This window comes from Dermochelys coriacea, chromosome 19, assembly GCF_009764565.3.
Source record: "Dermochelys coriacea isolate rDerCor1 chromosome 19, rDerCor1.pri.v4, whole genome shotgun sequence".
Classification (NCBI taxonomy): domain Eukaryota; kingdom Metazoa; phylum Chordata; order Testudines; family Dermochelyidae; genus Dermochelys; species Dermochelys coriacea.
This window is the reverse complement of record NC_050086.2, coordinates 6715830-6741560: the sequence shown is the minus strand read 5'-3', so window position 1 is coordinate 6741560 and position 25731 is coordinate 6715830. Positions and strand designations below refer to the sequence as shown.

At 44.4% G+C, this 25731-nt stretch overlaps 1 protein-coding gene across 2 annotated transcripts; it reads left to right on the top strand.

Annotated features, from left to right (window-relative positions):
* Window positions 1-501: 501 nt before the first annotated feature.
* HDAC1 (histone deacetylase 1) lies at window positions 502-24292 on the top strand. 2 transcript variants are annotated; one of them, XM_038377584.2, is made up of 14 exons: window positions 502-712; window positions 4794-4906; window positions 5444-5561; window positions 9158-9232; window positions 10848-10986; window positions 16316-16457; window positions 18178-18270; window positions 18567-18675; window positions 18859-18999; window positions 19478-19586; window positions 19710-19840; window positions 20458-20604; window positions 22261-22309; window positions 22687-24292. In XM_038377584.2, the coding sequence occupies exons 1-14, from the start codon at window positions 664-666 to the stop codon at window positions 22712-22714; spliced, it is 1443 nt and encodes a 480-aa protein (XP_038233512.1). In that variant the 5' UTR covers window positions 502-663; the 3' UTR covers window positions 22715-24292. The 2 variants fall into 2 exon arrangements, with proteins under 2 accessions (XP_038233512.1, XP_043361882.1); XM_043505947.1 differs by lacking the exons at window positions 22261-22309; window positions 22687-24292 and adding an exon at window positions 20741-21146.
* Window positions 24293-25731: the final 1439 nt, after the last annotated feature.

Genomic DNA, 25731 nt, shown 5'->3' with positions numbered 1-25731 from the left:
AGACACATCGTGCCCCCCAATTCCCCTCTAGACATGGTGGCCCCAGTGCATTCTGGGACTACTGCTACCCCCCCCATCCCATGGTAGCCCTGCCCCACTGGGCTCCAGCCAGGCCCGTGGGCGCGTCCACACCCTGGGCAGTGCAAGGGATCAAATGGCAATGTGGGGACAGCCATGTGGCACGTGATGTCGTGGCAGCAAGTGTCAAGTGGTTTAGCCCAGCTGCCCTTCTGTGAGAATGGTTCAGTCCTGTCAGCCCCGATTCCTCTCCTGGGAATAGAACCTGCCTGTGTGATTCCCCCCCACATTCTCTGAGTAATGGTACTTTCCCCTGACCTCCCCGCCCCAGGAATGGTAAACTCCGGTCTGACCATAACCCCATTCTTCGGAAGTGGTACAGTCCTGCCAACCCGTTCCTCCTTTTTTCTCTCTTCTCTAGGAATGGTACAGTCCAGGAACACTTGCGCTCTACCTACCCTGCTAATCCTACCGCCCCGCCCTACCTGACTTCTCATTGGCTACTCCGAGGGAAGTGGCTCCAAACCACTCCCCGATAGGTCTGCTGCCCCGCGGGGGCGGGAGGAAGTGCTCGCGGGGTGGTTAGCCCCCGGGGCGCGTTTGGTTGCGCTGCGGGAGGGTTTGGTGCGATCGGGAGGCAGGAAAATGGCGCTGACACAGGGGACCAAGCGGAAAGTCTGTTACTACTATGACGGTGAGAGCCCCGGGCCGGTCCTCGCTGGGGGCAGTGAAGCGGAAGCAGGAGGCTTTGGGCGGGGGGGAAGACAAGGGGCGCTGGGGAAGGGCCTGCGGGAGGAGGAGGAGGAGGAGGAGGAGGGGGGGGCTGGAGGGGAGCCGGCGGGGGGGGCGAGGAGGAGGAGGAGGAGGAGGGGGGCTGGAGGGGAGCCGGCGGGGGGGGGCGAGGAGGAGGAGGGGGGACTGGAGGGGAGCCGGTGGGGGGGTGAGGAGGAGGAGGGGGGGCTGGAGGGGAGCCGGCGGGGGGGGTGAGGAGGAGGAGGAGGAGGGGGGACTGGAGGGGAGCCGGTGGGGGGGTGAGGAGGGGGGGCTGGAGGGGAGCCGGCGGGGGGGGGTGAGGAGGAGGAGGAGGAGGGGGGGCTGGAGGGGAGCCGGCGGGGGGGGTGAGGAGGAGGAGGAGGAGGGGGGACTGGAGGGGAGCCGGTGGGGGGGTGAGGAGGAGGAGGGGGGGCTGGAGGGGAGCCGGCGGGGGGGTGAGGAGGAGGAGGGGAGGGGGGGCTGGAGGGGAGCCGGCGGGGGGGTGAGGAGGAGGAGGAGGAGGGGGGGCTGGAGGGGAGCCGGCGGGGGGGGTGAGGAGGAGGAGGAGGAGGGGGGGCTGGAGGGGAGCCGGCGGGGGGGGTGAGGAGGAGGAGGAGGAGGGGGGGCTGGAGGGGAGGAGGAGGGGGGGCTGGAGGGGAGCCGGCGGGGGGGGTGAGGAGGAGGAGGAGGAGGGGGGGCTGGAGGGGAGCCGGCGGGGGGGGTGAGGAGGAGGAGGAGGAGGGGGGGCTGGAGGGGAGCCGGCGGGGGGGGTGAGGAGGAGGAGGAGGAGGGGGGGCTGGAGGGGAGCCGGCGGGGGGGGGTGAGGAGGAGGAGGAGGGGGGGGGCTGGAGGGGAGCCGGCGGGGGGGGTGAGGAGGAGGAGGAGGAGGGGGGGCTGGAGGGGAGCCGGCGGGGGGGGTGAGGAGGAGGGGGGGCTGGAGGGGAGCCGGCGGGGGGGGTGAGGAGGAGGGGGGGGCTCTTCTTGATGCTTTTGAAAACTCTTTCAGATCTGTAGTGGTAATATCAATCAGACCTTTTTCTTTCTGTCTCTCCTTAGAACAGCTGCTTGGTTTTAGTTGGGGAGGCTCTGTAGCCAGGGGTATTGCTTAACACCAGGCATATGCTTGGCTGCACTGTGGGTGTAGGTACTGGGTATGGGGGGGGATTTGTGTTTATTTAATCATTCCATGACACTTCCCCAAATGTTGGGTGTTAGCCCCTGGTGCCCTGGCCAAATTGCAACCTGGGTAATTCTGCTTTGCCTCCCTTTCTTCCCCTGTAGTTCAGTGGGAGAAATTGCAGTCACGTAACTGCTGTTTGCCATTCCACACTTGCTGCTGTGTTCCTTGCCAGCAGGTGGTGTGTGTCAGTGACGGATGAAATGATCTCTTGCAGGTTGTGATCTTCCTTTGTAAAAGATGTTGTGTAATCATAATGTGTATCATAATATTTTTAATCCTTGTAGCAGAATAACTATTAGTCGTCTTATTGTGGGGTTAGAAGCTGTTTTTAGTGATTATTCAGGCATTTTAGTATGGTTTATTTAAGTGCTCTGCTCCATCAGCTATGTATCAGGGACTTTTATCTCTTCAGTACAGTAACTTACAACATTAGGCCGGGTTCCAAAACGAGATCTACCTCTGCATGCGCACAGTGCTAGATGTGGGTTGACCCCTGCAAAACTTGTTGCTGGATTGGGACCTTAGGTTAGGCCAGTTGCCAGGATATTGCAAGTCTGACTTTCATCCTTCTAATATCTACAGCTGATCTGTGCACATTAGACATAAAATCAAAGTATTTGTGACCTGTCACTGCCACATTAGTGCCCTGAGGTTTTGGATGCATTCTTCAGAGTTCCTGGAAATACTGGTCTCTGGTGGTGATAGTTGTGGGAATGCTGTACCCATGTAGTGACTGTCGGATGGTGAATGAAAGCTCTATCTGAGGGTCCACAGTGCCCCTTGTGTCTGGAGATGCACAATTTTCACACTTGTACTCACGGATGGGTGATCAGTGATAAACTAGGGCTTTGTAGTCATGGATGGAAAGATGGTGTGTGTTTTGTTTTTGTTTTTTTTACAGCGGATAACTAACATGCGTTAGTTTTATCGCTGTAAAATCTGACGAGGGGACAAGGCATTTGTAGCTTTTATCACAAGGTAACTGCAAGGTCAGAACTCTAGCTCCCCCACTGCCTGCCTATGCTTGATCTAATAGTAAAACTATAGTGCTTTGTCTCCAGCATGTTCTTACAGCGGGATAGGTAATGCTTGTTAGTGATGATAAAACTTTTTTTTTATTGGTATATACATAGACTAGGATGCTGGTAGAGTTCAGCTTGTAATAGCATCTTAGGGTATGTATACACAGCACACAAAAAAAAAAGTAAAAAGTGGGGGTACTCTTAAATTTAGTTTAATCTGAGTTAGGTTGTTTGGGTTAAAATAACAGTGAAGATACAACAGCTCAGGTTAGCAGCTCAAATTTAGCCCCAGGCTCCCCGTAGGCTTTAACTTGAGCCCTTAACCTAACTTAAAAGCAGAGTTGCCATGTCTTCACTGCTATTTTAACCTAATTTAGCTAACCCAAATTAAGAACATGTCTTTTTCGCCGTGTAGACATACCCTAGAGGCTGCAAAGACATTCCCACTGCTTATAAAAAGAGAACTGGTAAATAACTTGGTTTAGCAAAATAAACCTCGAGATAGACTGCTCAGTTCAAATCACTTGTGAGTTGTCCAGTGCATTTCATTGGAGGGTAGAAGACAAGTGACTATTAGTTTGGTATTCAGAAGGTGCTGGCTGCCAGATGATTCACTAGCTAGGCTCTTCGGCTTCCTCTGTGGTTCTTTCAGGCCTTGTTAATGCTTGGAATTAACCTAATTTTCAGCATTGGTATTGCTGCACCAGTGCAGAGTTCTTTTGTAGACAAGGAAAGCTGCAGTCTACCCCACTTTCAAGCACAGTTAAATTCCACCAGTGGAAATTGTAGTTTTACTCTGTGTGCACTAGGGGAAGCGTAGAAAAGGTTTCAGTCTCTGCCGGCTGCGGGGGCTGCGCAAAGTACTCCTGAATGTTGAGATCTATGACGAAACATTACGTACTCTCAACTGAGTCACCTGCCAGACCAGATTGGCGCGCTCATCTCCTACGATGGTTTGGGGTTGTGAAACTAGTTAACTTTTTTTTTTTTTTTTTTTTTTTGGTCAGTGTTGAGTGTGAGTCACCGATAGGATAGGCCTGGATGCACAGGCTGGTAAGGACGGATGAATTAAAATAATTGGAGCCATAAAATATTAGGATGTTGTTTATCTTCAAAGTGCATTGCAGGCATTAACTAGTCTTAGCATCACAACGGACACACACACCTGCCCCTGCGAGTTAAGAAACATTATTGCCATTTTACAGGTGAAGAAACCAAGTGATTTGCCTGAGGCTATTAGACAAGATATTGTTTGAGCTGGCGTTAGAACTTGAGAGTTCCTGGCTCCAGACCAAAACTTAGGCTATACAGTAGTTTCTCAAGGAAACATGTACCTTCGTTAAATACAGCAGTGAAACCATATGGAGGTGACTGTAGAAGGTTTCTAATTTTGGGAGATGATGGCACGAAGGGACAGTTATGTGTAATGCCTGTCGATGCTGTTCTTGCCCCATAGAAGCTGCATTTTAGCTTTTGTACATGATGGGATCTTTCCATGTATGGTACAAACTTGATTAATCAAACCTCAATGATTTGCAGCAGTGTCATGTTCCCCAACATCTGTTAGATGCACTGAAAACTTACTCGGTTTTGGAAGACCTCAATTATCCAGTCTTCCATGAGACTCTGATAGAGTTGGTCTAAATCTGGGGGAGGGGAAGCATGACAAGCATACGTATTGCTGTAGAAAAGAGAAAATGACAAAATAAAGGTCAGATGAGACTTAACTAGAGGTGACTCCTGTCATCTTCCTCTGCAGTGATGTTACTCAGAGGAGAAAATGTTCTTTTCCACTATAACCAAATGCTTATCACTCTCAGGGGATGTTGGAAACTACTATTATGGCCAGGGCCATCCAATGAAACCCCACAGGATCCGAATGACCCACAATCTACTGCTGAACTATGGCCTTTACAGAAAAATGGAGATCTATGTAAGTATAGGCCCGGACATGGAGAGAGAAGTAGGAAGCTTGTATGGAGGGGCTTGACGCACTTCCTAAGCAGTCACTGTATTGCAATGACACAGGGTCTTGCAGACTCTCAGGTGTTTTATTGGGAACTTGTGGAGAAGCAAGATGGAGGAAAAACAGTTGGAAAATATTCCTGGGGAATGACCAATGTCAGGGTGAAGTTAATTTAAAGAGATTGTTGCATTTAAGACTTCCACTGCTCTTGTGTTTAGCGGGGTGTTCCTTGTTTTGTTCCAAAGTTCAGGTAATCTATATATAGAAAATGGGAAATGTTTTTCTCCCTGTACCTTGACTATCTTCTATGCCTAAGTATAGTAAAAAGCTCCAGTCTCCTATCATAACATTCCTCTTCCCCTTCGAAAGTAGACTTATTTTTGCTTTAATAGCACTGGCTTTAGCTGTTGCTATTCTTGAGAGTAAATTTGGGGTTGGAGGCAGGCATTAGAGAGGGAGAAGGAATATAGGTCAAATAAACCTTGTTTTGTTCTCTCCTTGCAGCGCCCCCACAAAGCAAATGCAGAAGAAATGACCAAGTATCATAGTGATGACTACATTAAATTTCTGAGATCTATTCGCCCTGATAACATGTCTGAGTACAGCAAGCAGATGCAGAGATGTAAGCTATGCGTATGGTATTCCAGCTTCTAACCTGAATTGCTTTAGTCCTGAGAACCCTGGTTAGCTCTTTGAGCTCATTGTCAAAACAGTAGGGAAAATCTTCTGAAACTTTTTTTTTCATGTTCACCTAACCAATTAGATTATTATTTTTTTGTCAGAGTTCCACACTGTTTTCCTCCAGTGTGGGTCTGTCCCTAACTCCTTTGATCTTGAGGTTGGTGGAAGCTCTTTCATCTTCTTTTCTAGCTTATAAATGGAACAGTGTGGACATACCTGTACAATAGGTATTCTGCATAAGCAACTTGTAACATAAGGTTCTGGAGTTGTTAATAATGGGGACGTTCTGGGGACCAACTTTCCCAGATATTGGGAGGATGGGTTGGGGTTTTTTTTGTTTTTTTTGTTTTTTTTGAAGCAGGAGTACGGTTGTATGGTAGATATGCAGAGAGCAGGTCTTTATTTTAGAATCTGTAGATCAATGTAATATTTTCATAATCTGGGAACACCAGTGTCACTATTTCCTATTGCAATAGGGGATATGTTGTTGGTAACTCTGTTCCTTTTGGGGCTATTTCTAGAGATCTGTGGAATTCATTCCTTAAGAGTATAAAATATTGTGATTTTTATCGGTCAGCATCAAGAAATCTGGCTGCTTAAATTCCAGCTTCACAATTTGTTCTGTTCTGACTCAGATTTAGATCCTGCAAGCCCTGAATTCAAATGCACAGAACTTCAGCTGAAGTCCACTGAGATTTTCAGGACCAGGTCCTCAGTGCTGAAAGTGGTGTTAGTTTCAATTCTGATGTCGTACCTGACAGGCAACTTCATCTGTATTATGCAGGATGTTGGACTAAATGACTAAAGTTCTTTCTGGCCTTAGAATATTCTCAGATGTATAGATTTCCTCCCCCCCCGCCATGTGGAAAAATCCACGTTTGCAGCTTTCATGTTATAGAATCTTAAATACCTTTTCAGACTTTCTGCAGCTCTGTGCTAACATTTTTCAACAATTAATAGGTAATAAACTATAGTTTCTGGCTGATTTGGACAAATACAATTGCTAAGAGTTCCCTAAAACAGTATATTGGTTGTGTGCATTCTCTTCATTCCTGAAATCTGCTGAATTGTTGGCCCATGGGGCTTATTTTTATGAAGTGTATATGTAATCCCCTATTAACTCTCTTGAAAGATTTATGTTCTAGAGGGTGAATTATATGCAGTTTTAAACTATTGTGAGCCAAAATGCACACTGTATTTAGGTACCTGAGTGTAACGACTAAAGGAATGAGTAATATGTGCAATGTGTACCAAAGTACTTCCTGGGATAAATAATATGCCTTAACATACTAAAGTACATATTTACACAAACCTAACTGCTTACCGCTGAGACTGGAATGGTTCATAAACACCCACACTGGTCTCCCTCTGGTCAGCTTGGCATTTTCTATACTGTACTTCCAAGCAAGGGTTTTACTTCAAGGAAATTAAATGTGAAAAATTTTCAGTACATATGGAGGTGAGACAAAAGCCAATTCACAATTCAGTCCAATGTCCCCTCCTTAACAGGGCTTGCAAAATATGTCCACCACCACCTAGCCACGGGACTAATCCTATGAGCCGGAAATAGAGATTAAAGATGGAGGTGATGGGGCCCCATCACCCAAGTGCAAAGCCAGTCTCTGGTGAAGAGCCTAGTCTCCTTTCTGTTCTTAGCTGTTGAGAAAGGAGTGGGTGCTGGGATTTCCACAGGGGTGCTATCCTGGGGACTCCCATCTTTGATATGAGTGACAGAGTGGCCTAATGGGTAGGGCACTGGACTGGGACACTTGTGTTCTATTCCTGGCTCTGCCACTGGCTTGCTGGGTGACCTTGGGCAAGTCACTTTGCCACTCTGTGCCTCAGTTTTCTCCATCTATGCAATGGAGATAATGATACTGACCCCTTTGTAAAGTGCTCTGAGGTCTTTTGAGGAAAAGTGCCATATAAGAGCTAGGTAGTATTATATTGGGCTCTGACTAATGGGCGTATTATACATATGAAGCTCCTGGCCCTGCTCTAGCTGTTGGAAATGAGAGAGAACTTTTTCTCTTCCCCATCCAGAGCCACATATTGATGTAAAAGGCTTGATCTCCCGGCTGCTTTGAAGGGCTTGGTGAGAAGAGATCTCCATATGAATGAATAACTCCACCATTTGCTTCTGCTTATACAGAGGGCCATATCTTTGCCAAGCAGAAGCAGAGTCACACTGTCAAATATTGTCCTTTTTGCTGCAGCCCACAAGGTTCTGAATGGTAGCAGTGATGCTAAACGGTCTCTTTAATCTCAGTCCATCGATACTCTGTCTGAAGACTCAAGAAGATTATACTGCAGCCGTAAGGGCTAGAAATTTAATTTGTTGCAATGGGAAGCTTGCATTCTGCAGCAACAGATAACAGACCTCCCCGCTTGCTGGGAATAGATTCCCACACATCTCTGATGAGGGAACTATTCAACCACTGCTACTTACCATGCCCCACTGGAACAGTTGTACAAATTGGAACACTTAATTTGGACTTTCCTGATTTGTACAGTCCATAAGAAATGAGCTCCATTTAAATCTGGAGACTACTTAAACTTGTTCATTCATCTGTTCTGTCTCCAAACATGATTTTTCGCTAGTCTTTTTGGAGGCGAAGAATTGAATGAAGGCAGCATTTCTCATGCTGGGAAGATTCAAGCTTGACTGGTCCCGTCTCTAAGTACAAAGGGAAAAGTTCCGCTCAACTTTGTTACACCATACAGATTTTTGTAAAAACAGGTTTTGCAAAACATAGGCCCAATGAAACTTTTAAAAAATCATGTAAACATTTCTAATAGGAAAAATTATTTGGAAATAAGTGATTTCCCTGCAGTGTTTCCAACCCAAACATGCTTCAGGATTGAGAACCTAGAAGAAAAATTGGTGGTTTTTTTTAATCCAAGATATGAAATGCACAAAGTAAATGAACAGCATACCTCATGAGAATCAAACTGAACTTTTGAATGTTCAGTCTTGATAATCTAAGGTGATGTTAGTAACTAACATTGAAGGAGACCTGTTTGCACAGTGTGATTTTTTTTTTTAAAATTGATAGTGTCACGACTTACTTTCTAACATAATTAACTGACATTTGGGTTTTATTGTAGCTTATTCCACTAGGTGGTGCAACTGTTGTGTAGATCCACAGTGCATGTGAAATGCTGGTTTCATTCTTTAGTGTCTCAAGTGCAGCAGGGGACTTGCACTTATAGCATCTCTCTGTACCAACAGAGAGCTTTTACAAACTTAAGTGCAGATTCTGTCCCTTCCTGCAAGCTGTCACAGTAATGGCAGTGGGCTGAGCAAAGACTGAAGAGAAGGTTGCAACAACTGATGACTGATACAATGACGTCTTTAGTGAAGGGATGAGTGTCTACTTCTCATTGAACATTTTATTTATTATACACGTAAATTACATAAACGATGCTAAGATATTTGATTCTTTACTGAGTTTATGTCCTTAAGTTAGATTTACATCATAAACTTTGCCTCTTGTATGCAGGCTTGTCATGCTAACACTTTCTTTCTTTTTCAAGTCAATGTTGGGGAAGATTGCCCGGTTTTTGATGGGTTGTTTGAATTTTGTCAGCTGTCTGCAGGAGGCTCTGTTGGTAAGCACAAGAATCCTAGATGCTTTCTCTTTTTAGGAGAATGTCTATAATGTTGCTCTGTCAGAAAAGAAATGTGATGTTGGAGACATTTCTAGATTCCTTAAAATAATTGGGCTGACATGTTGTGATCATTCTCAAGTCCCAGTGCATTGGAATGAGATTGGTTGGTGGTTGAGAATGCTTTATGACTATATGTAAGGTCTGGCTCTTCAATATGAGCCATATTCTCTCTCATCCAAAGATCACTTAAGTGGTCATGTTGAAGAATTTCTGTGTATGGAATGAAAGCCTCGTGAATGACTGTGTTTCAATAAAGTTAGCCATCTATGTTGTTGAAACCTTGGTTTATTTAAAGATATCTTGTTTTTTATAAAATCTTGTTCCAGGTCTGTGTAACCACAACCTCAGAGCAGGTGTTTTGTTTTACAAAAAGAAATCCACTTGTCTCTTTTTGATAAGAAGGAAAAACAAAAGCAGGACGATTTCAATAAACTCTCTAAAACCTGTATCATTTAAAATAAAATGGCATCCTTATTAGTGAGTTTTTGCCACAGATTAATGCAGCGTTGAGAGACTTTTACTGTGCACATGCTTAAAAGCTTTGAGGCTGACTACAGACTTATAGATATCCTTATTTTCTGAAATATAAAGTCTGACTACACTCAAAAACCAAAAAGATAAACATATGCTTGTCCAGCTGACAGATACATCTGAAGTAGCTATTCCAGTCTCTTATCACTAAGGCTCTGATCCTACAAAAGGATTCATCTGTGTTGACCCTTAGACCCGTGCAAAGTTGCACTGAAGTCTGTGAATATAAGAACGGCCATACTGGGTCAGACCAAAGGTCCATCTAGCCCAGTATCCTGTCTTCGTATAGTGGCCAATGCCAGGTGCCCCAGAGGGAATGAACAGAACAGGTAATCGCCAAGTGATCCATCCTCTGTTGCCCAATCCCAGCTTCTGGCAAAAAATTCTAGGTTCTGCTGAGATTTGAACTCAGATTGCTGGATTCAAAGTCCAGAGTGCTAACCATTACACCATGGAACCATCTGAACCAAACGGAACCACGTAGTGGAATTGTGTGCAAGCTGTAGGGTTTTTGGGGGATCCCTTTGCCTAGTTATCTATACAAAGGACTAAACAAAGCTAACTGTGTGCATGAGATAAAGCTATCCATGAAAGGTTTATCTTTAGGAAACTGATAAATAAAACTAAACTGTACTTTAACTGTGACTCAAGCTAGCAAGAGCTAGTGGGCTGTGGACCTGTTTTTAAACCAGGCACCCCATTTATGTTCTGAACTACAGGTGTGAAACGGGAGCAAGGCTGTACTGCAAAAATAGATGCTTAATCTGTTTACGTTACTGTAGTATCTCTGTAGAAGAGAGATCAGTGTAGTGTCCCCCCTTAGCTGAGAGTCTTCTGCCTTACCGGTTCGTATGAGAAATCCAGTGTTGTTTAAATCTTTGATATTTGTACTGTAATATACACACAGGCATATGGAATGACACACATGACCCCACAGGGCAGGAGACCTCTGTGTGTTCTCCAGAGTTTGTCAGGGCTCCATTCTGTCTTTCATGCTAACGTTCTGCAATTCTTCTCCCTGCAGCCAGCGCTGTGAAGCTGAACAAGCAACAGACAGATATTGCTGTGAATTGGGCAGGAGGCCTTCACCACGCTAAGAAATCGGAGGCTTCTGGCTTCTGTTATGTCAACGACATTGTGTTAGCCATCTTGGAGCTATTAAAGTATGTGCAGTACTTCTTATCCCTTTTGTTTGTCTGTTGTGATGCATTTTCTTAGAATCCTTACCACTTTCTTCCCAATTTGCTCTTTTTTGTTACCTTGTTAGCTGTGTCATTTCTCGGGAGGGCTTAATCAGACATCTTTTTTGGATTCATAGATACTAAGGTCAGAAGGGACCATTCTGATCATCTAGTCCGACCTCCTGCACAGCGCAGGCCACAGAAACTCACCCACCCACTCCTATGAAAAACCTCACCCATGTCTGAGCTATTGAAGTCTTTAAATCATGGTTCAAAGACTTCAAGGAGCAGAGAACCCTCCCTCAAGTTAACCATGCCCCATGCTACAGAGGAAGGCGAAAAACCTCCAGGGCCTCTCCAATCTGCCCTGGAGGAAAATTCCTTCCCAACCCCAAATATGGCAATCAGCTAAACCCTGAGCATATGGGCAAGATTCACCAGCCAGATATCCAGGAAAGAATTTTCTATAGTAACTCAGATCCCATCCATCTAATATCCCATCTCAGGGGATTTGGCCTATTTACCCTGAATATTTAAAGATCAATTACTTACCAAAATCCCATTATCCCATCATACCATCTCCTCCATAAACTTATCGAGTAGAATCTTAAAACCAGATAGATCTTTTGCCCCCACTGCTTCCCTTGGAAGGCTATTCCAAAACTTCACTCCTCTGATGGTTAAAAACCTTCGTCTGATTTCAAGTCTAAACTTCCTGGTGGCCAGTTTATACCCATTTGTTCTTGTGTCCACATTGGTGCTGAGCTTAAATAATTCCTCTCCCTCTCCTATATTTATCCCTCCGATATATTTATAGAGAGCAATCATATCTCCCCTCAACCTTCTTTTAGTTAGGCTAAACAAGCCAAGCTCCTTAAGTCTCCTTTCATAAGACCAGTTGTCCATTCCTCGGATCATCCTAGTAGCCCTTCTCTGTACCTGCTCCAGTTTGAATTCATCCTTTTTAAACATGGGAGACCAGAACTGCACACAGTGTTCTAGGTGAGGTCTCACCAGTGCCTTGTATAACGGTACTAAAACCTCCTTATCCCTACTGGAAATGCCTCTCCTGATGCATCCCAAAACCGCATTAGCTTTTTTCACAGCCATATCACATTGGCAGCTCATAGTCATCCTATGATCAACCAATACTCCAAGGTCCTTCCCCTCTTCCGTTACTTCTAATTGATGCGTCCCCAACTTGTAACTAAAATTCTTGTTATTAATCCCTAAATGCATAACCTTACACTTCTCACTATTAAATTTCATCCTATTACTATTACTCCAGTTTACAAGGTCATCCAGATCCTCCTGTATAATATCCCGATCCTTCTCCAAATTGGCAATACCTCCCAGCTTTGTATCATCTGCAAACTTCATTAGCACACTCCCACTTTTTGTGCCAAGGTCAGTAATAAAAAGATTAAATAAGATTGGTCCCAAAACCGATCCCTGAGGAACTCCACTGGTAACCTCCCTCCAACCTGACAGTTCGCCTTTCAGTAGGACCCGTTGCAGTCTCCCCTTTAACCAATTCCTTATCCACCTTTTGATGTTCATATTGATCTCCATCTTCTCCAATTTAATTAATAATTCCCCATGTGGCACGGTATCAGATGCCTTACTGAAATCTAGGTAAATTAGATCCACTGCATTTCCTTTATCTAAAAAATCTGTTACCTTTTCAAAAAAGGAGATTAGGTTGGTTTGGCATGATCTACCTTTTGTAAAACCATGTTGTATTTTGTCCCATTTACCATTGACTTCAATGTCCTTAACTAATTTCTCCTTCAAAATTTTTTCCAGGACCTTGCATACTACAGATGTCAAACTAACTGGCCTGTAGTTACCCGGATCACTTTTTTTTCCTTTCTTAAAAATAGGAACTATATTAGCAATTCTCCAATCATTCAGTACTATTCCTGAGTTTACAGATTCATTAAAAATTCTTGCTAATGGGCTTGCAATTTCAGGTGCCAATTCCTTTAATATTCTTGGATGAAGATTATCTGGGCCCCCCGATTTAGTCCCATTAAGCTGTTTCAGTTTCGCTTCTACCTCTGATATGGTAATATCTACCTCTATATCCTCCTTCCCATTTGTCATGCTACCATTATCCCCAAGATCCTCTTTAGCCTTATTAAAGACTGAGGCAAAGTATTTGTTTAGATATTGGGCCAGGCCTAGATTATCTTTAACCTCCACTCCATCCTCAGTGTTAAGCGGCCCCACTTCTTCCTTCTTAGTTTTCTTCTTATTTATATGGCTATAGAACCTTTTACTATTGGTTTTAATTCCCTTTGCAAGGTCCAACTCTACTCGACTTTTAGCCTGTCTCACTTGATCCCTACATGTTCTGACCTCAATTAGGTAGCTTTCCTTGCTGATCCCTCCCATCTTCCACTCCCTGTATGCTTTCTGCTTCTTCTTAATCACCTCTCTAAGATGCTTGCTCATCCAGCTTGGTCTACAACTCCTTCCTATGAATTTTTTCCCCTTTCTTGGGATACAAGCTTCCGATAGCTTCTGCAGTTTTGATTTAAAGTAATCCCAGGCCTCCTCTACCTTTAGATCCATAAGTTCTTCAGTCCAATCCACTTCCCTAACTAATTACCTTAATTTTTGAAAGTCAGCCCTTTTGAAATCAAAAACCCTAGTTGCAGATTTATTTTTGTTAATCCTTCCATTTAGTTTGAACTGAATTAGCTCATGATCACTTGAGCCAAGATTGTCCCCTACAACCATTTCTTCTATGAGGTCCTCGCTACTCACCAAAATTAAATCTAAAATGGCATCCCCTCTAGTCGGTTCAGCAACTACTTGATGAAGGAATCCATCAGCTATCGCATCTAGGAAAATCTGAGCCCTATTATTATTACTAGCACTGGTCCTCCAGTCTATATCTGGGAAGTTAAAGTCTCCCATGATCACGCAGTTTCCATTAGTATTTACTTTATTAAAGACATTAAAAAGGGCTCTATCCATATCCAAATTAGATCCCGGAGGTCTATAGCACACCCCAAGCACTATCGTAGGAGAGGCTTTACTAGTTTTCTTCCCCAATGTAATTTTTGCCCAGACGGACTCTGTCTTATCCATTGCATCGCTTCTTATTTCTTTACATTCTACCTCATCATTGATATACAGTGCTACTCCACCCCCTTTACCTTTGTTTCTATCTTTCCTAAAGAGCACATACCCTTCAATACCTGTAGTCCAGTCATGACTACTATTCCACCATGTTTCTGTTATCCCTATAATATCTGGTTTCACTTCCTGCACCAGTAGCTCTAGTTCCTCCATTTTGTTACCTAGACTCCTCGCATTGGTGTACAAACATCTTAATTTTTGCTGTTTGGACTCACTTACATCTTGTACCCTATTAGGCACAGTCATTCTACAGCCAGTATAACCTTTTAGACTAGTATCCACACCGCCCTCGCTCCTTGTATACATTCTCCTACCCACGGCTGTATCCTTTCTTACTTCATCTTCTTCCCTCTCAATGCTAAAATCTGGCGTGGAGATTTTCTGGACATCTCCCATCCATCTCCCCCCAATTCCTAGTTTAAAGCTCTCTATCAGTTGTGCCAGCCTCGATCCTAGAAGTCTATTTTCTTCCCTACTCAGATGAAGTCCATCCCGAGAGAACTGACCTCTGTCCGTGAATGCCTCCCAGTGGCCATACATCCCAAAGCCCTCCTTATAGCACCACTGCCTAAGCCATCTGTTGACAGTCATAATCTTGTCAGACCTTTGTTGCCCTTCTCTAGGAACAGGAAGGATCCCGCTAAAGATCACCTGAGCCTCAATTTCCTTAAGCGTCTTCCCCAGCCTAGCATAGTCTCCTTTAATACTTTCCAGCGAGAATCTAGCCGTATCATTTGTTCCCACATGAAGGATAATTAGGGGATTCTTTCCCGCTCCCTTTAGGATCCTTTTCAACCTCAGGTCTACATCCCGTATCTTAGCACCCGGAAGACAGCACACCCTTCTATTCTCAGGATCAGCTCTAGTTACAGGCCTGTCTATTCTTCTCAATAAAGAGTCCCCGATCACATAGATCTGCCTTTTCCTGGTGACAGTGCTATTCTCCAGTCTTTCCCCTGTTCCCTCTGGCTGCAAGTTCTTTCCATTCCTATTTTCCCTTACAATCTTCTTCAACCCATCCTGTATCCTCCTGGGGCTCATATTTGGTGTAGTCTCCCTTGACTCTTCCCCTTTTTCTATAGGACTAGCCTCTCTTCTCTTCTTCCTTACCCTTCCACCTTCAACAAGTACCTGCTGAGCCCCTTCTTCATTTTCCAACTCTGCAAACCTGTTCCTAAGCTCTATTTCTCCTTCACTAGCCCGTCTTTTTCTCTGCCTGGTTCTTTGAGTCACATGTTTCCACTGACCACTTTCCTCATCCAGTCTCTCCTCAAAATTCCCCAGCCCTGCTTCCATCTGTGAGTCTGAGCATTTCCCTTCAGATACCTCATATCTTTGCTCCATCATCTGCTCAAACCCCTTCCTAAACTTAACCAGACTTTCCACCTGCATCTCCAAACCTCGGATCTTTTCCTCCATCAGCTCTATCAGACGACATTTCATGCAGAAAAAATTCTTACCGGTTCCCCCCTCCAGGATCATGTACATACCACAGCTTCCACATCCAGTCATCCTCAATGTGTCTTCCACTACAGGAGTCACTCCCACAGCTGCCTCCGTATCTGTCATCGCCTTCCCACCTAAGTCCTGTTAATCTGGGAAACACAAGTCACACCAAAAACCACCCCCCCCCCCAGCAAAAGCAAACCCCAAACAAGCACCACAATACAAACTCAGTACCCTCTCTTCAGTAGGGGTTGCTGTACTTATGGTATGATGCAGTAGATGAAAGGCCTGGAGGCACTGTGTGATCACTCTTTGGTGCTTCTTCCTTGGCACAAAAAAGTGGCACTCCTGTAATGTCGTGATCTTTACCATCCTGGCAACTTTTGTCATTATGCAGCTCTAAGTAGGAGGCTTGGATGTAAAATGTGCAATTCACAGATTGAGTCTGTATAAACTGAATTGATCAAAGATCAGTTGCTGCAGCAATAGCCACTTTGGTTTCCTCGGTGATTCTGTTCCACTGCCAACCAGTTCAAGGCATATGTCAGTGCTCCGCATCTGTTTTGCTTAGAGACTTCAGAGAGAGACAGCAAGTTGGTAATCATACAGCCTAGGGATTAGCACCACAGTCTTTGCTCTCCTCCCATTTACTCTGCTGGTCAAGACTGTTTCCATTCTGAAGAAATGCAGCGTTTTGACTCCCTTCTGATTCTAGGTACCACCAGAGGGTGCTGTATATTGACATTGATATTCACCATGGAGATGGCGTGGAGGAAGCCTTTTACACCACAGACCGTGTCATGACTGCATCCTTTCATAAGTACGGAGAATACTTCCCAGGAACAGGGGATCTGCGGGTGAGAATGGAGGCTTAGTAGAAACTTCCCCTGGAATTTGATTTGTTCCATCTATTCACTGTCCAACTAATTTCACTAAAACGCTGTTTCTTTGTTCACTGGTTTAGATGGACTCTCTCAAAATGGTAGCCTTTTGTTTAATGGGAAATGTGTGTGACAGTTAACTTTGTTCTTTGAGCGGGTGCTTAGTCTTATGCAGTAACAATGCCCAGACATCAGATGTCAGTTACTCGACAGCCTCATAGTGTGGGACTCTGAACAACTTGGTGGGCCATATATATTGGCAAACTGACGTCCATGTTCCCCTGGTGGCCCTATTGCTTTGATCTCACAAGTTATACACGGTCTAGCCATGCCAGTACTTGAATGGGAGACCGACAAAGAAGGAGCACCTTGTGCTGCGGCAGTGGTACTGATGACTCAGATGGTGGCATTCCTCCCTCTGAGTTGGTGCTGAGCCTCATGGCCCATGCTGGGACATGATTATCTGGAGGTGCTGTGTCTCAAATGAGACACAACTGGGGTCCTGCCTGCTTGTGGTCATTGACAATGCCATGCTCTTCTCAAGAGGTAGGGATGTTAACCCTAGAGTCATGGTCTGATGCCAGTTAGGGTAATGGCGTTCTGACCTAAATTCCCCCTCGAGTTTTAGTTGGGTGCAGTATTGTCACTGCCTGTCCTAAGTTATGCGGTGATATGTACTTGTAGCTAGCTGCCACATTCAATCCTACAAGCGGCCACGCTACAGCAGTGAGTGAAAAGATTTTTTTTTTTTCTCAAGTGCTTTGGTGTGGTAGTGTGTTCTGTAGATGGAAGATGTTTGTTTGTTTTTAAAAATCAAAACTAGACTCTTGTAAGATTCCTCCAACTATCAATACTGCAGGCTCAGCCTGGTATCTGACTGCAGCCTGATTCGCATTCGGCTCTGTACGTCATTGCCAACAGTGAAGCGTCTGGAACAGGAATCTTAATGGCCAGTTTTCCACTGTCCTTGATGCAGGAAAGAATAAAATTTGGCTTTTCTGCAGCGCTACTGGATCTGCACGATGTACAGTTTTTACTAGCAGAATGTGCAACTGAGAACTCACAGGCCCAGAGTGAGACAGTAGATGTCACTAGGGATTGTTCCTTCCCATGTATCGTATCGCAGCAAGATGCTCTTCATGTCTGTTCCTGGGATTGAACTTTTTCGGGCAAGCAGTAAAAGTATTCTCAGTAGAGCATCCTTGCTTGTGGAACCTGTTTCCTCTAAATCTGCTATTGGCTTGTAACTGGGGGCAATACAAAGCCCACCTGTTTGGACTTTTTAATGACCTTCTCAATGAGGCCCAAGTTGCATAGACCTTGTGACTCCAGTTTGTCTCAGTTGAATGTTTGACTAGATGCTGAGGCAAGGGCTGTTGTTTCAGTAGAATTCCAAGGTGCTGTTTTACTCCCTTTCTTGACTCTAACCTCTCATTACTCTCCGTTAGCTACGTTATGTCTAGATTGATTAGTTGAATGCAAAGGCCAAATGTACCCACTTACTCCATGGCTAATCCTCTGTTGAAGTCACTGGAATCGTTCCCGCTTATGCCAAGACTGAATTTGTCCCCAAGTGCCTTGGCTTAGATTCTGATAAACCTGGTGGAATCCCAGACTTTCCTTTTTTACGTTGGCACGTGTATGTTGGCGTTTGTTCTCTGGTGACCCTGTGGTCTTTCCTGTCTCACTCGAATAGGATATTGGTGCAGGCAAAGGCAAGTATTATGCTGTCAACTATCCTCTCCGGGATGGAATTGATGATGAATCCTATGAGGCAATATTTAAGCCGGTAAGCCTTTTTCTGAGTGAGTCTGGGATGCTGCTTTGTCTTTTTCTAGTGATACTCTGATAAGGGGAGATGCAATCCTGTGCTGTAAGATTCCCTAGTGTTTATTTCTACTTGACAATTACAGCCAGTCACTTGCAGATTCTTATCTGTAAGAGTTTCAATGTCACCAATATGGGGGGGAGGCAACAGCCATTGAGGCATCAGGGAATATCTCCATGTCAGCTGCTGACATGGATTTCATTGTGTTGCTGTGGCATCGTCTCACGGGAGAGTGTAACAACTGATTTCTTGTCCAGGTGATATCTAAAGTGATGGAGACATTCCAGCCTAGTGCAGTTGCCTTACAGTGTGGATCGGATTCTCTGTCAGGGGACAGATTGGGCTGTTTTAATCTGACCATCAAAGGTAAGAGCACACTGCTTCTAGCAAAGCAGTCCAACTAGGGGGGTGGCCTTGAGGAAAGCTCAGACATGTAAAATACAGTATCTGTGGTGGCACTTGTGTGATTGATGTAATCACTGTGTTGAAAAGCTTACTGTCCAGTTACCCAGTGAGGCTATGAACTTTCTCCCGTTCCCTTTGCTGCAGGTCATGCCAAGTGTGTGGAGTTCGTAAAGAGTTTTAACTTGCCTATGCTGATGCTAGGAGGGGGTGGCTACACAATCCGCAACGTGGCTAGATGCTGGACTTATGAGACTGCTGTGGCTTTGGACACGGAAATTCCAAATGGTAAGGCTATCGTGTGTTGTATTGAGAGGATGGGTGTCTAGTAATAGAGGTTGGGGAAAATTAAATTGCTCTGAGTAGGCGTAGGAGGCCTGTGAAGTACCCTGGACACTTCACTAGCTGCTGACTTTTATTGCGTTCGAGTTCTCTGAGTTGCTGCTGCGTATGTGGGGTGTTCTAGTCCTCTAGTACCTCCAGAGAAACTCTTTTTCCCCTTCAGCACACAATGGTTGGGGTGTCCTGCCATCTCATTGAAACTAAAAGGCCTGTTGTGGGCACCATGGGGTTAAAGCAGCGAATAGTCTTTGGCTCCACTGTCACAAAGTTATGTTTTTCTGAGCATCCCAGGAGAGCTCCAGTCACCCCCAAAAGGAAATGTTTCATTTATTCTCATAGCACATTGACGCTCACGTGATGTTTGCTATTTCAATCCCAGACCAGTAACCAATCAAGGTTATTCTGTGTTCTAATCTTTGTGCAGAGCTTCCATATAATGACTATTTTGAATACTTTGGACCAGACTTTAAGCTCCACATCAGTCCTTCGAACATGACCAACCAGAACACCAATGAGTATCTTGAGAAGATTAAGTAAGTGTTGTCTGTCTCTCATAGCGAGATTGGTCCCTTACGCTGGGGGCTTGTTTCTGATAATGCTTTTTAGATCACCAGTGTGTGGGGTTTTTGGTTTGTTTGTTTTTTTGCTGGTTGTAGGCAGCGGCTATTTGAGAATCTACGCATGCTCCCTCATGCCCCTGGTGTCCAGATGCAGCCAATTCCTGAGGATGCTGTGCAGGAGGACAGCGGAGATGAAGATGAAGAGGATCCTGACAAACGCATTTCGAGTAGGTGCCCGGCTGTGGGCAGGTTGCCTTGCGAGATCACGGAGCATGCTGCTGAACCTTCCCTTGGTGACTCAGTGCTATTGCTAGATAACTTCCTTAATGAAACAATCTACATTTTAATATTAGAGCTCGAACGATTGCCAAAGCCTTCTGGGGGGAAATGACTGACAAAACACTGAAAGTTGTAACGTCCGTTTATGCTGCCAGAAGACAAGGCTCCTACTGTTCTAGCAAAAGTCGCCCATTAGCTGTGAAAACACTAGCTTATATCCAGACTGTCTTATGCCCTTTGGGGTCTGGAGTCAGATTTTCCCAGTGTGAAGTTAGTTAACCTGTTTGTGCTGGCAGCTCTAGACATCCTGCTGTAAACTTAATCCAAGGCACGTATACAGGTTGCACTGAGAGATCTCCGATTCTGATCTTGGCTGCTGCAGGTAGTTGGCTAAGCTGTGACTCCAGTAGGATTGTTGTATTGCTGAACAGTAGTAGAGTTTCTTGGCATGGTAGAGCATTCCATGTGTGCACATGTACTTTCCTAAATACATTTACTGCCTTACGGACCCCTGGGAAAAAGACTCCAGTGTGACCTGAAGTAGCTTCTCCCTCTTTGCTCTCAGTGCGCTCTGCTGACAAGAGAATAGCCTGTGATGAAGAATTCTCAGACTCTGAAGATGAAGGGGAAGGTGGTCGCAAAAATGTTGCCAATTTTAAGAAGTCAAAGCGTGTAAAAGCAGAAGATGATAAGGAGGAGGAGGAGAAGAAAGGTAGGTGTAAAACTGGAACTAGCAGTATGTCGGACTGCTCCCAAGAGCTGGTCCTATATGCAGGACTCTGTAATGTGAGGGATGAATAAAGCTGTGTCTGTTGCAGAAGTTAACATTTCTGCGGTTCATCTTCTAGATTGCTGATGATTGATGTGTGGGAGTGAGAGAGATGGTTTGAACCACTTCACTATCAATGGGAACCTTGAAGGAGCTGCCAGATTTTAAATCCAGGTTGCATGGCAGGCTAATAGAGAACAGGAGTTTAGCAGCAACACCCCAGTGACACATGGGACTGACCACAGTGCTTAACGCATCTGGAAAGAGCGTGTTGGTGGGGGGGGGGGTGTCTCATAATCTGGGGCAGCTGCTTTGATAAAACAGTGCTTAAAGTGCAACCTGGCTTAATTAAAACAAACAACAACAAATGTTGCCAGGTTTGTGACCCCTTCTAACCATCTCCATCCTCACATTTTAAGCACTGACTGACTTGTGTACTCTCCATGAGTGCTCTAATTTCACCCAAGCTGGGGAGTTTTCTTCTTTTCCAAGACAACAAAGACTCTTTCTCAGATTCTGGTTTCAGGTGGGTTTACCAAGGTCAGCTCTGGTCTGACAACTGTTAAATTCTGTCCTTGTGTCACCATCCCAACAATTACCACTAAGATGGAAAACCAAAGTATTCCTTGGGCTTTGAGACAATGTCTGATACTTCTGTGCTATTGCCCTCATAGCTCTACTCCAACTGACCTAATGATCATCCCTCTGCTAAAGCTTCAGTGTGAGGCTTTAGGTATTTTGGGAAGGGGAGGAATAAACATCTGAGTTGTCTGGTTCCTTGGGGTTATGGGCTTCGTAACCCCAAACTCCGTCAGAATACCATAGTGTCTAGCCACTTGCCCTAATTACCTTTATACTGGCTTGCCGCAGTGGGGCCCTCCTAGTGTTTCTATTTCATCAACAAAGCATTGGCGACAGTTCTCTTCATTGGCAGACAGTGTAGGGCTGTGAATCGGTGGCTAATCTATCTTTAACAAACCATGCACCACATGTCAGCAAATGCAGCCTGAGCCACTGACCGTTCTAACCTGTTCCAAAGAGAAATATGTGTGTAACAAGCTTAGAATGATGTGACTGTTAGGGGACTCTTCAGAATGACTACATAAAGGCTACAACCTGAGCCGTATCATTACGGGCTCCCTGAGATCTGGTATAATCCAGCCTGTTGCCAGATTTGCAAAAATCTTTTGTCACTGCCACCCAAAAACATTCTGCAGCTTAGTTGACCTCAAACACAAGCTGTCTGAGTCTCTGCTGGGACAACTGCTGTACTTACTGTGAAGATTTATGACTATTTGGAGGACAATAGAAAACAGAGCTTCAGGGTGCCACAAGTGGCTCAAAACAGGTTGCTGCCCCAGACTATGGCTTCAAGTGTAGATCCCTGAAGGGTTTCCCGGTTTCCAAACTCTGCCCCACACATGCAGAGTAGCTGGCATTATCTGTTCGCTTTTCTAATGTAACTTTGAAAGTGACTGCCTCACCAGTGATTTCTAATGTAATCGGACCTCCCTGACTGGTGTCTGATTCTGCCAGGTGGGGCTGGTGAGTGGTTGCTATTTCTTTGCCTCTTTGCTATTTGGGGTTTTTCTTTTCTAGATGAGAAAGAAGAGGAAAAAGCCAAAGAGGAGAAAGCAGAACCCAAAGGGTGAGACCTACTTCTGCCTTATGGATTTTTCCCTCCCCACTTTAGGATGCAATGTAACTGGGAGTTGAGCAGGATGGTTTTCTAGGTGCTCCCTGTAGGTGCCTGTATCTGAGTTTCTCCATCTCTAAATTATAGATAATACCCAAGGCCCTCTTTTGGTAAAGCACTTTGAGGTCCTTGGATGAAAGGTGCTAGAGAAGTGCTTAAAAATATTTTGCATTGTGTGTAAGATAAGGACAGATGTTAGTGCATTTGTTAGGACAGGACCTAAGGGTAAAGTCTTTAACATGCTGCTCCACTATTTTGCTACCCTTGATCACAATCTAATTCTTCCTTGTCAGTTGCTTAACCCACGCTCTCCACTCTTGGCTCTACAGGGTAAAGGAAGAGACTAAATCGGCCTAAGATGACTGCAGCTGGACAATACCTTTCAGTACATAGTTATAAGTTTTTGCTTCTCTGGTAGCCTCCCATTCCACAGGATTTATATTTTATATGTTTCTGTATATATTTCTATATAAATATATAAATGACTTAAGAACTGTAAATTATTCCTTGCTGCATTCCACAGAGAGCAGATGGGGAGGATTCTGAGTAGACAGACCTGCACTACTCAGAATTAGTGACAGGGAAGTTTCACTCTTGCCTTCCACTGCCTCTTTGGTGTGTGGTGTTTTTTTTTTTTTTTTTTTAAATCATTTTCCTCCCCTCTACCTTCTCTTTGAAATAACCCCTGGGAGAATACTGATTTTTTTTTTTTTAAAGTAGAAATAGTGTCTGACTTTCAGGTCAGGTGGAAATATGGCCATGAAACTTTGTGGGAGAACTTTGAATTCCCACCTTATGCCTGTGAGAGAAACTGCTCCTATGGTCTTTGGTCCAATTATACCATAGTAAGTAACTGCAAGCTGATGCCAGTTCTCAGGGTCAAATAGTGCAGTTCTTGAATAAAGTTGGCTATCTGCAGTAGATTTGTGGAAGGAGTTGAAGCAGTTTGAAAGTAAATATGTAAAGTTCCCTGGTGTATCAGCCCAAGGTGCCCTGCTCTAAGGTATAGATCTGTATAGCACAAAATTAAAATCTACCAGGTAGCTGGTGTTTTAAATAAAACTTTCTAAAGTGGATCCTTTTAAGTGAAGTTAGTGTGGCAGCATTATACATCTCATATGAGAGAGAAGGGCTCAAAGAAATATTTTTCTTCATATACCGAAACCCCTATGTGGGGGAAAATGCATTACTGCCCATTGTCCTCCTGCTTTTTCCCCACTAAGCTACCTGTGATCACATAATGTGCATTCTGAGTGCTGATCTAGGTCCTAGACTGAAACCATTACAGAAATCCCAAGTCAGCTAAAGACCAGACTGCGAAGAGCCTGGCTGAAACCGCTTGTTAATTTGGCACTTGCTGGAAATTCTCATCTGATGTGAAGCACAAATGTTTTTGGATAGGATCTTTCTCCTTGTTGTCCAGGCCAGTAACTGTGGAGAAGCCTTTGAACCTGCAACTTAAGCTGCTGTCTTTGTAATGGAACAGCAGCACCCCCTAACTGTCGCTTGAGAACAGAACTGGCCTTTACCTTGCATCTCACTTCTCATAACTAATCATTGGATGAGCTTTCTGTGAAATGCTTCACTGAGCTCCAGCCTCCCAGAAGTTCTGCAGGCAGCTTTCACTTGCTGTTTTCTCAGGGGGATACCTCTGTCCACTAGCATATCTGTACCTCCCACTGAGCGCTGCTGATGGGTTCAACTCCAGTAATGCTGCTAACTTAGGTTTATTTTTAAATGTTCTATTTTTTTAAGTACTTTTCTTTTCCACCATGTCTAGGCTCTTGAAGCTGACTGCGGCTCCTCCTGCTCTTTTATGTTTTTGTGAAGTGAGAGAGATCACTGAATCTGTGTGTCTGGGGGGGAAATATATTGTGGTTTTTTAAAAGATGCTTTTTATTTTGAAAATCTTTGTAATAAAAATGACATTTCTAAGTTGGTGTGAATTGTTACTCCTCTTTGTAGTCAAGGGAGGGAGGGGGTCTACTTGTTTTGTAGATCACCGTTGAAAAACGTCACCATTGAAATTAGAGGCTTTGGGTGATTGCTTAGTGTGTCCTCTACCCCTATTGGTAAGAAAACTGACCTGTATTCATCTTTTGAAGCCAGTGTATTTATAGCAGGACTGAATTTATGATGCTTACTTTTGCTCATTTCATTTACAGGTCTCTGTATGGGCCTTACCTTCCTTTCAACTTTAAAAAAAAAAATGTTTAAGGTATCTTAATTCTCCAGATACCCTTTGATGAATGGTTTGGTCTGTTTGCCATGGTTCTTGCATTGTATCCCCCCGCCTTACATTTTACACTTAGCACTAGAGAGGCATTTCTTTTTTGCTGTTCTCATGCTGTACTATCCTCTTTGCAACTGGGGTGTGCACCTTGGTTTGGATTTCCCCTTGAGAACTTAATTGGTCAAGTCTCTCTCATTGCTTAGAAAGTTTTGTCCTTCCTAAAGTTGATTATCTTCAGTCTGCTACTTAGGCAGTTACTATTGGTATAACTGGAAGAGGAAAAAATGGTGTCAGGTCTAGGAATGTTTTGCTGTAGTTCAACTGAACACTGGAAACATCTTAAATGAGATGAGTGGGTTATTGTGCTTGATTCAGTTCCAGGACTCCTACTTGCTAGTTTGTCAGATTTTTCTGCACCTTCCACAGGTTCATAAACTAGCATTTCCCTACATGGGGAGCAACCTATTCCACTGGCAAGCCTACTAGTGATAATGGGTCATAATTAATCCTTTTAGATTTGTAGATTCTATGAATCTAAAAGGATTAATTATGACCCATTATCACTAGTAGGCTTGCCAGTGGAATAGGTTGCTCCCCATGTAGGGAAATGCTAGTTTATGAACCTGTGGAAGGTGCAGAAAAATCTGACAAATCCTTTTACCTTCCTTTCATTTATCCTAGTGGTTCTTGAACTTTTGTACTGGTGACCCCTTTCACAGAGCAAGCTTGGGGGGACCCCCTTATAAATATCTTTAACACCATTATAAATGGTGGAGGCTGACAGCTCATAACCTCCCCTGTAATAACCTCATGACCCCTGGAGGGATCCCAAGCCCTAGTTTGAGAACCCCTGATTTACCCCTTAATTAATTTGAAGGGGGAGGTGGGCATCTCTTCATTTCTAAGGGAAGAGAGTGACTACAACTCAATGTATTGTCAGCTTGTGAACATTAGCCTACAAGTTTCACTGTAGTTCAGTAGTACTCAAAATGGCTGCCACACAGCTACTTAGTACTTGTACAGTTAGCCCTATTGCAGTTCATACTGTTGCATGTGTAAGAGCATATGTTGTAGAATGATCCCTAAGTGCAGCTATACCCATTTCCATGGACCAGCAGTATGCACCACCTTCAAAAGGTAA

Bases quoted from the DNA above. Each gene is read 5' to 3' on its own strand.
- HDAC1 (XM_038377584.2), top strand. From the start codon at position 664: ATGGCGCTGACACAGGGGACCAAGCGGAAAGTCTGTTACTACTATGAC. The intron at 9,233-10,847 runs GTAAGCACAAGA...TTCTCCCTGCAG, and splicing joins GTCTGCAGGAGGCTCTGTTG to CCAGCGCTGTGAAGCTGAAC. The intron at 18,676-18,858 runs GTAAGAGCACAC...CCTTTGCTGCAG, and splicing joins TTTTAATCTGACCATCAAAG to GTCATGCCAAGTGTGTGGAG.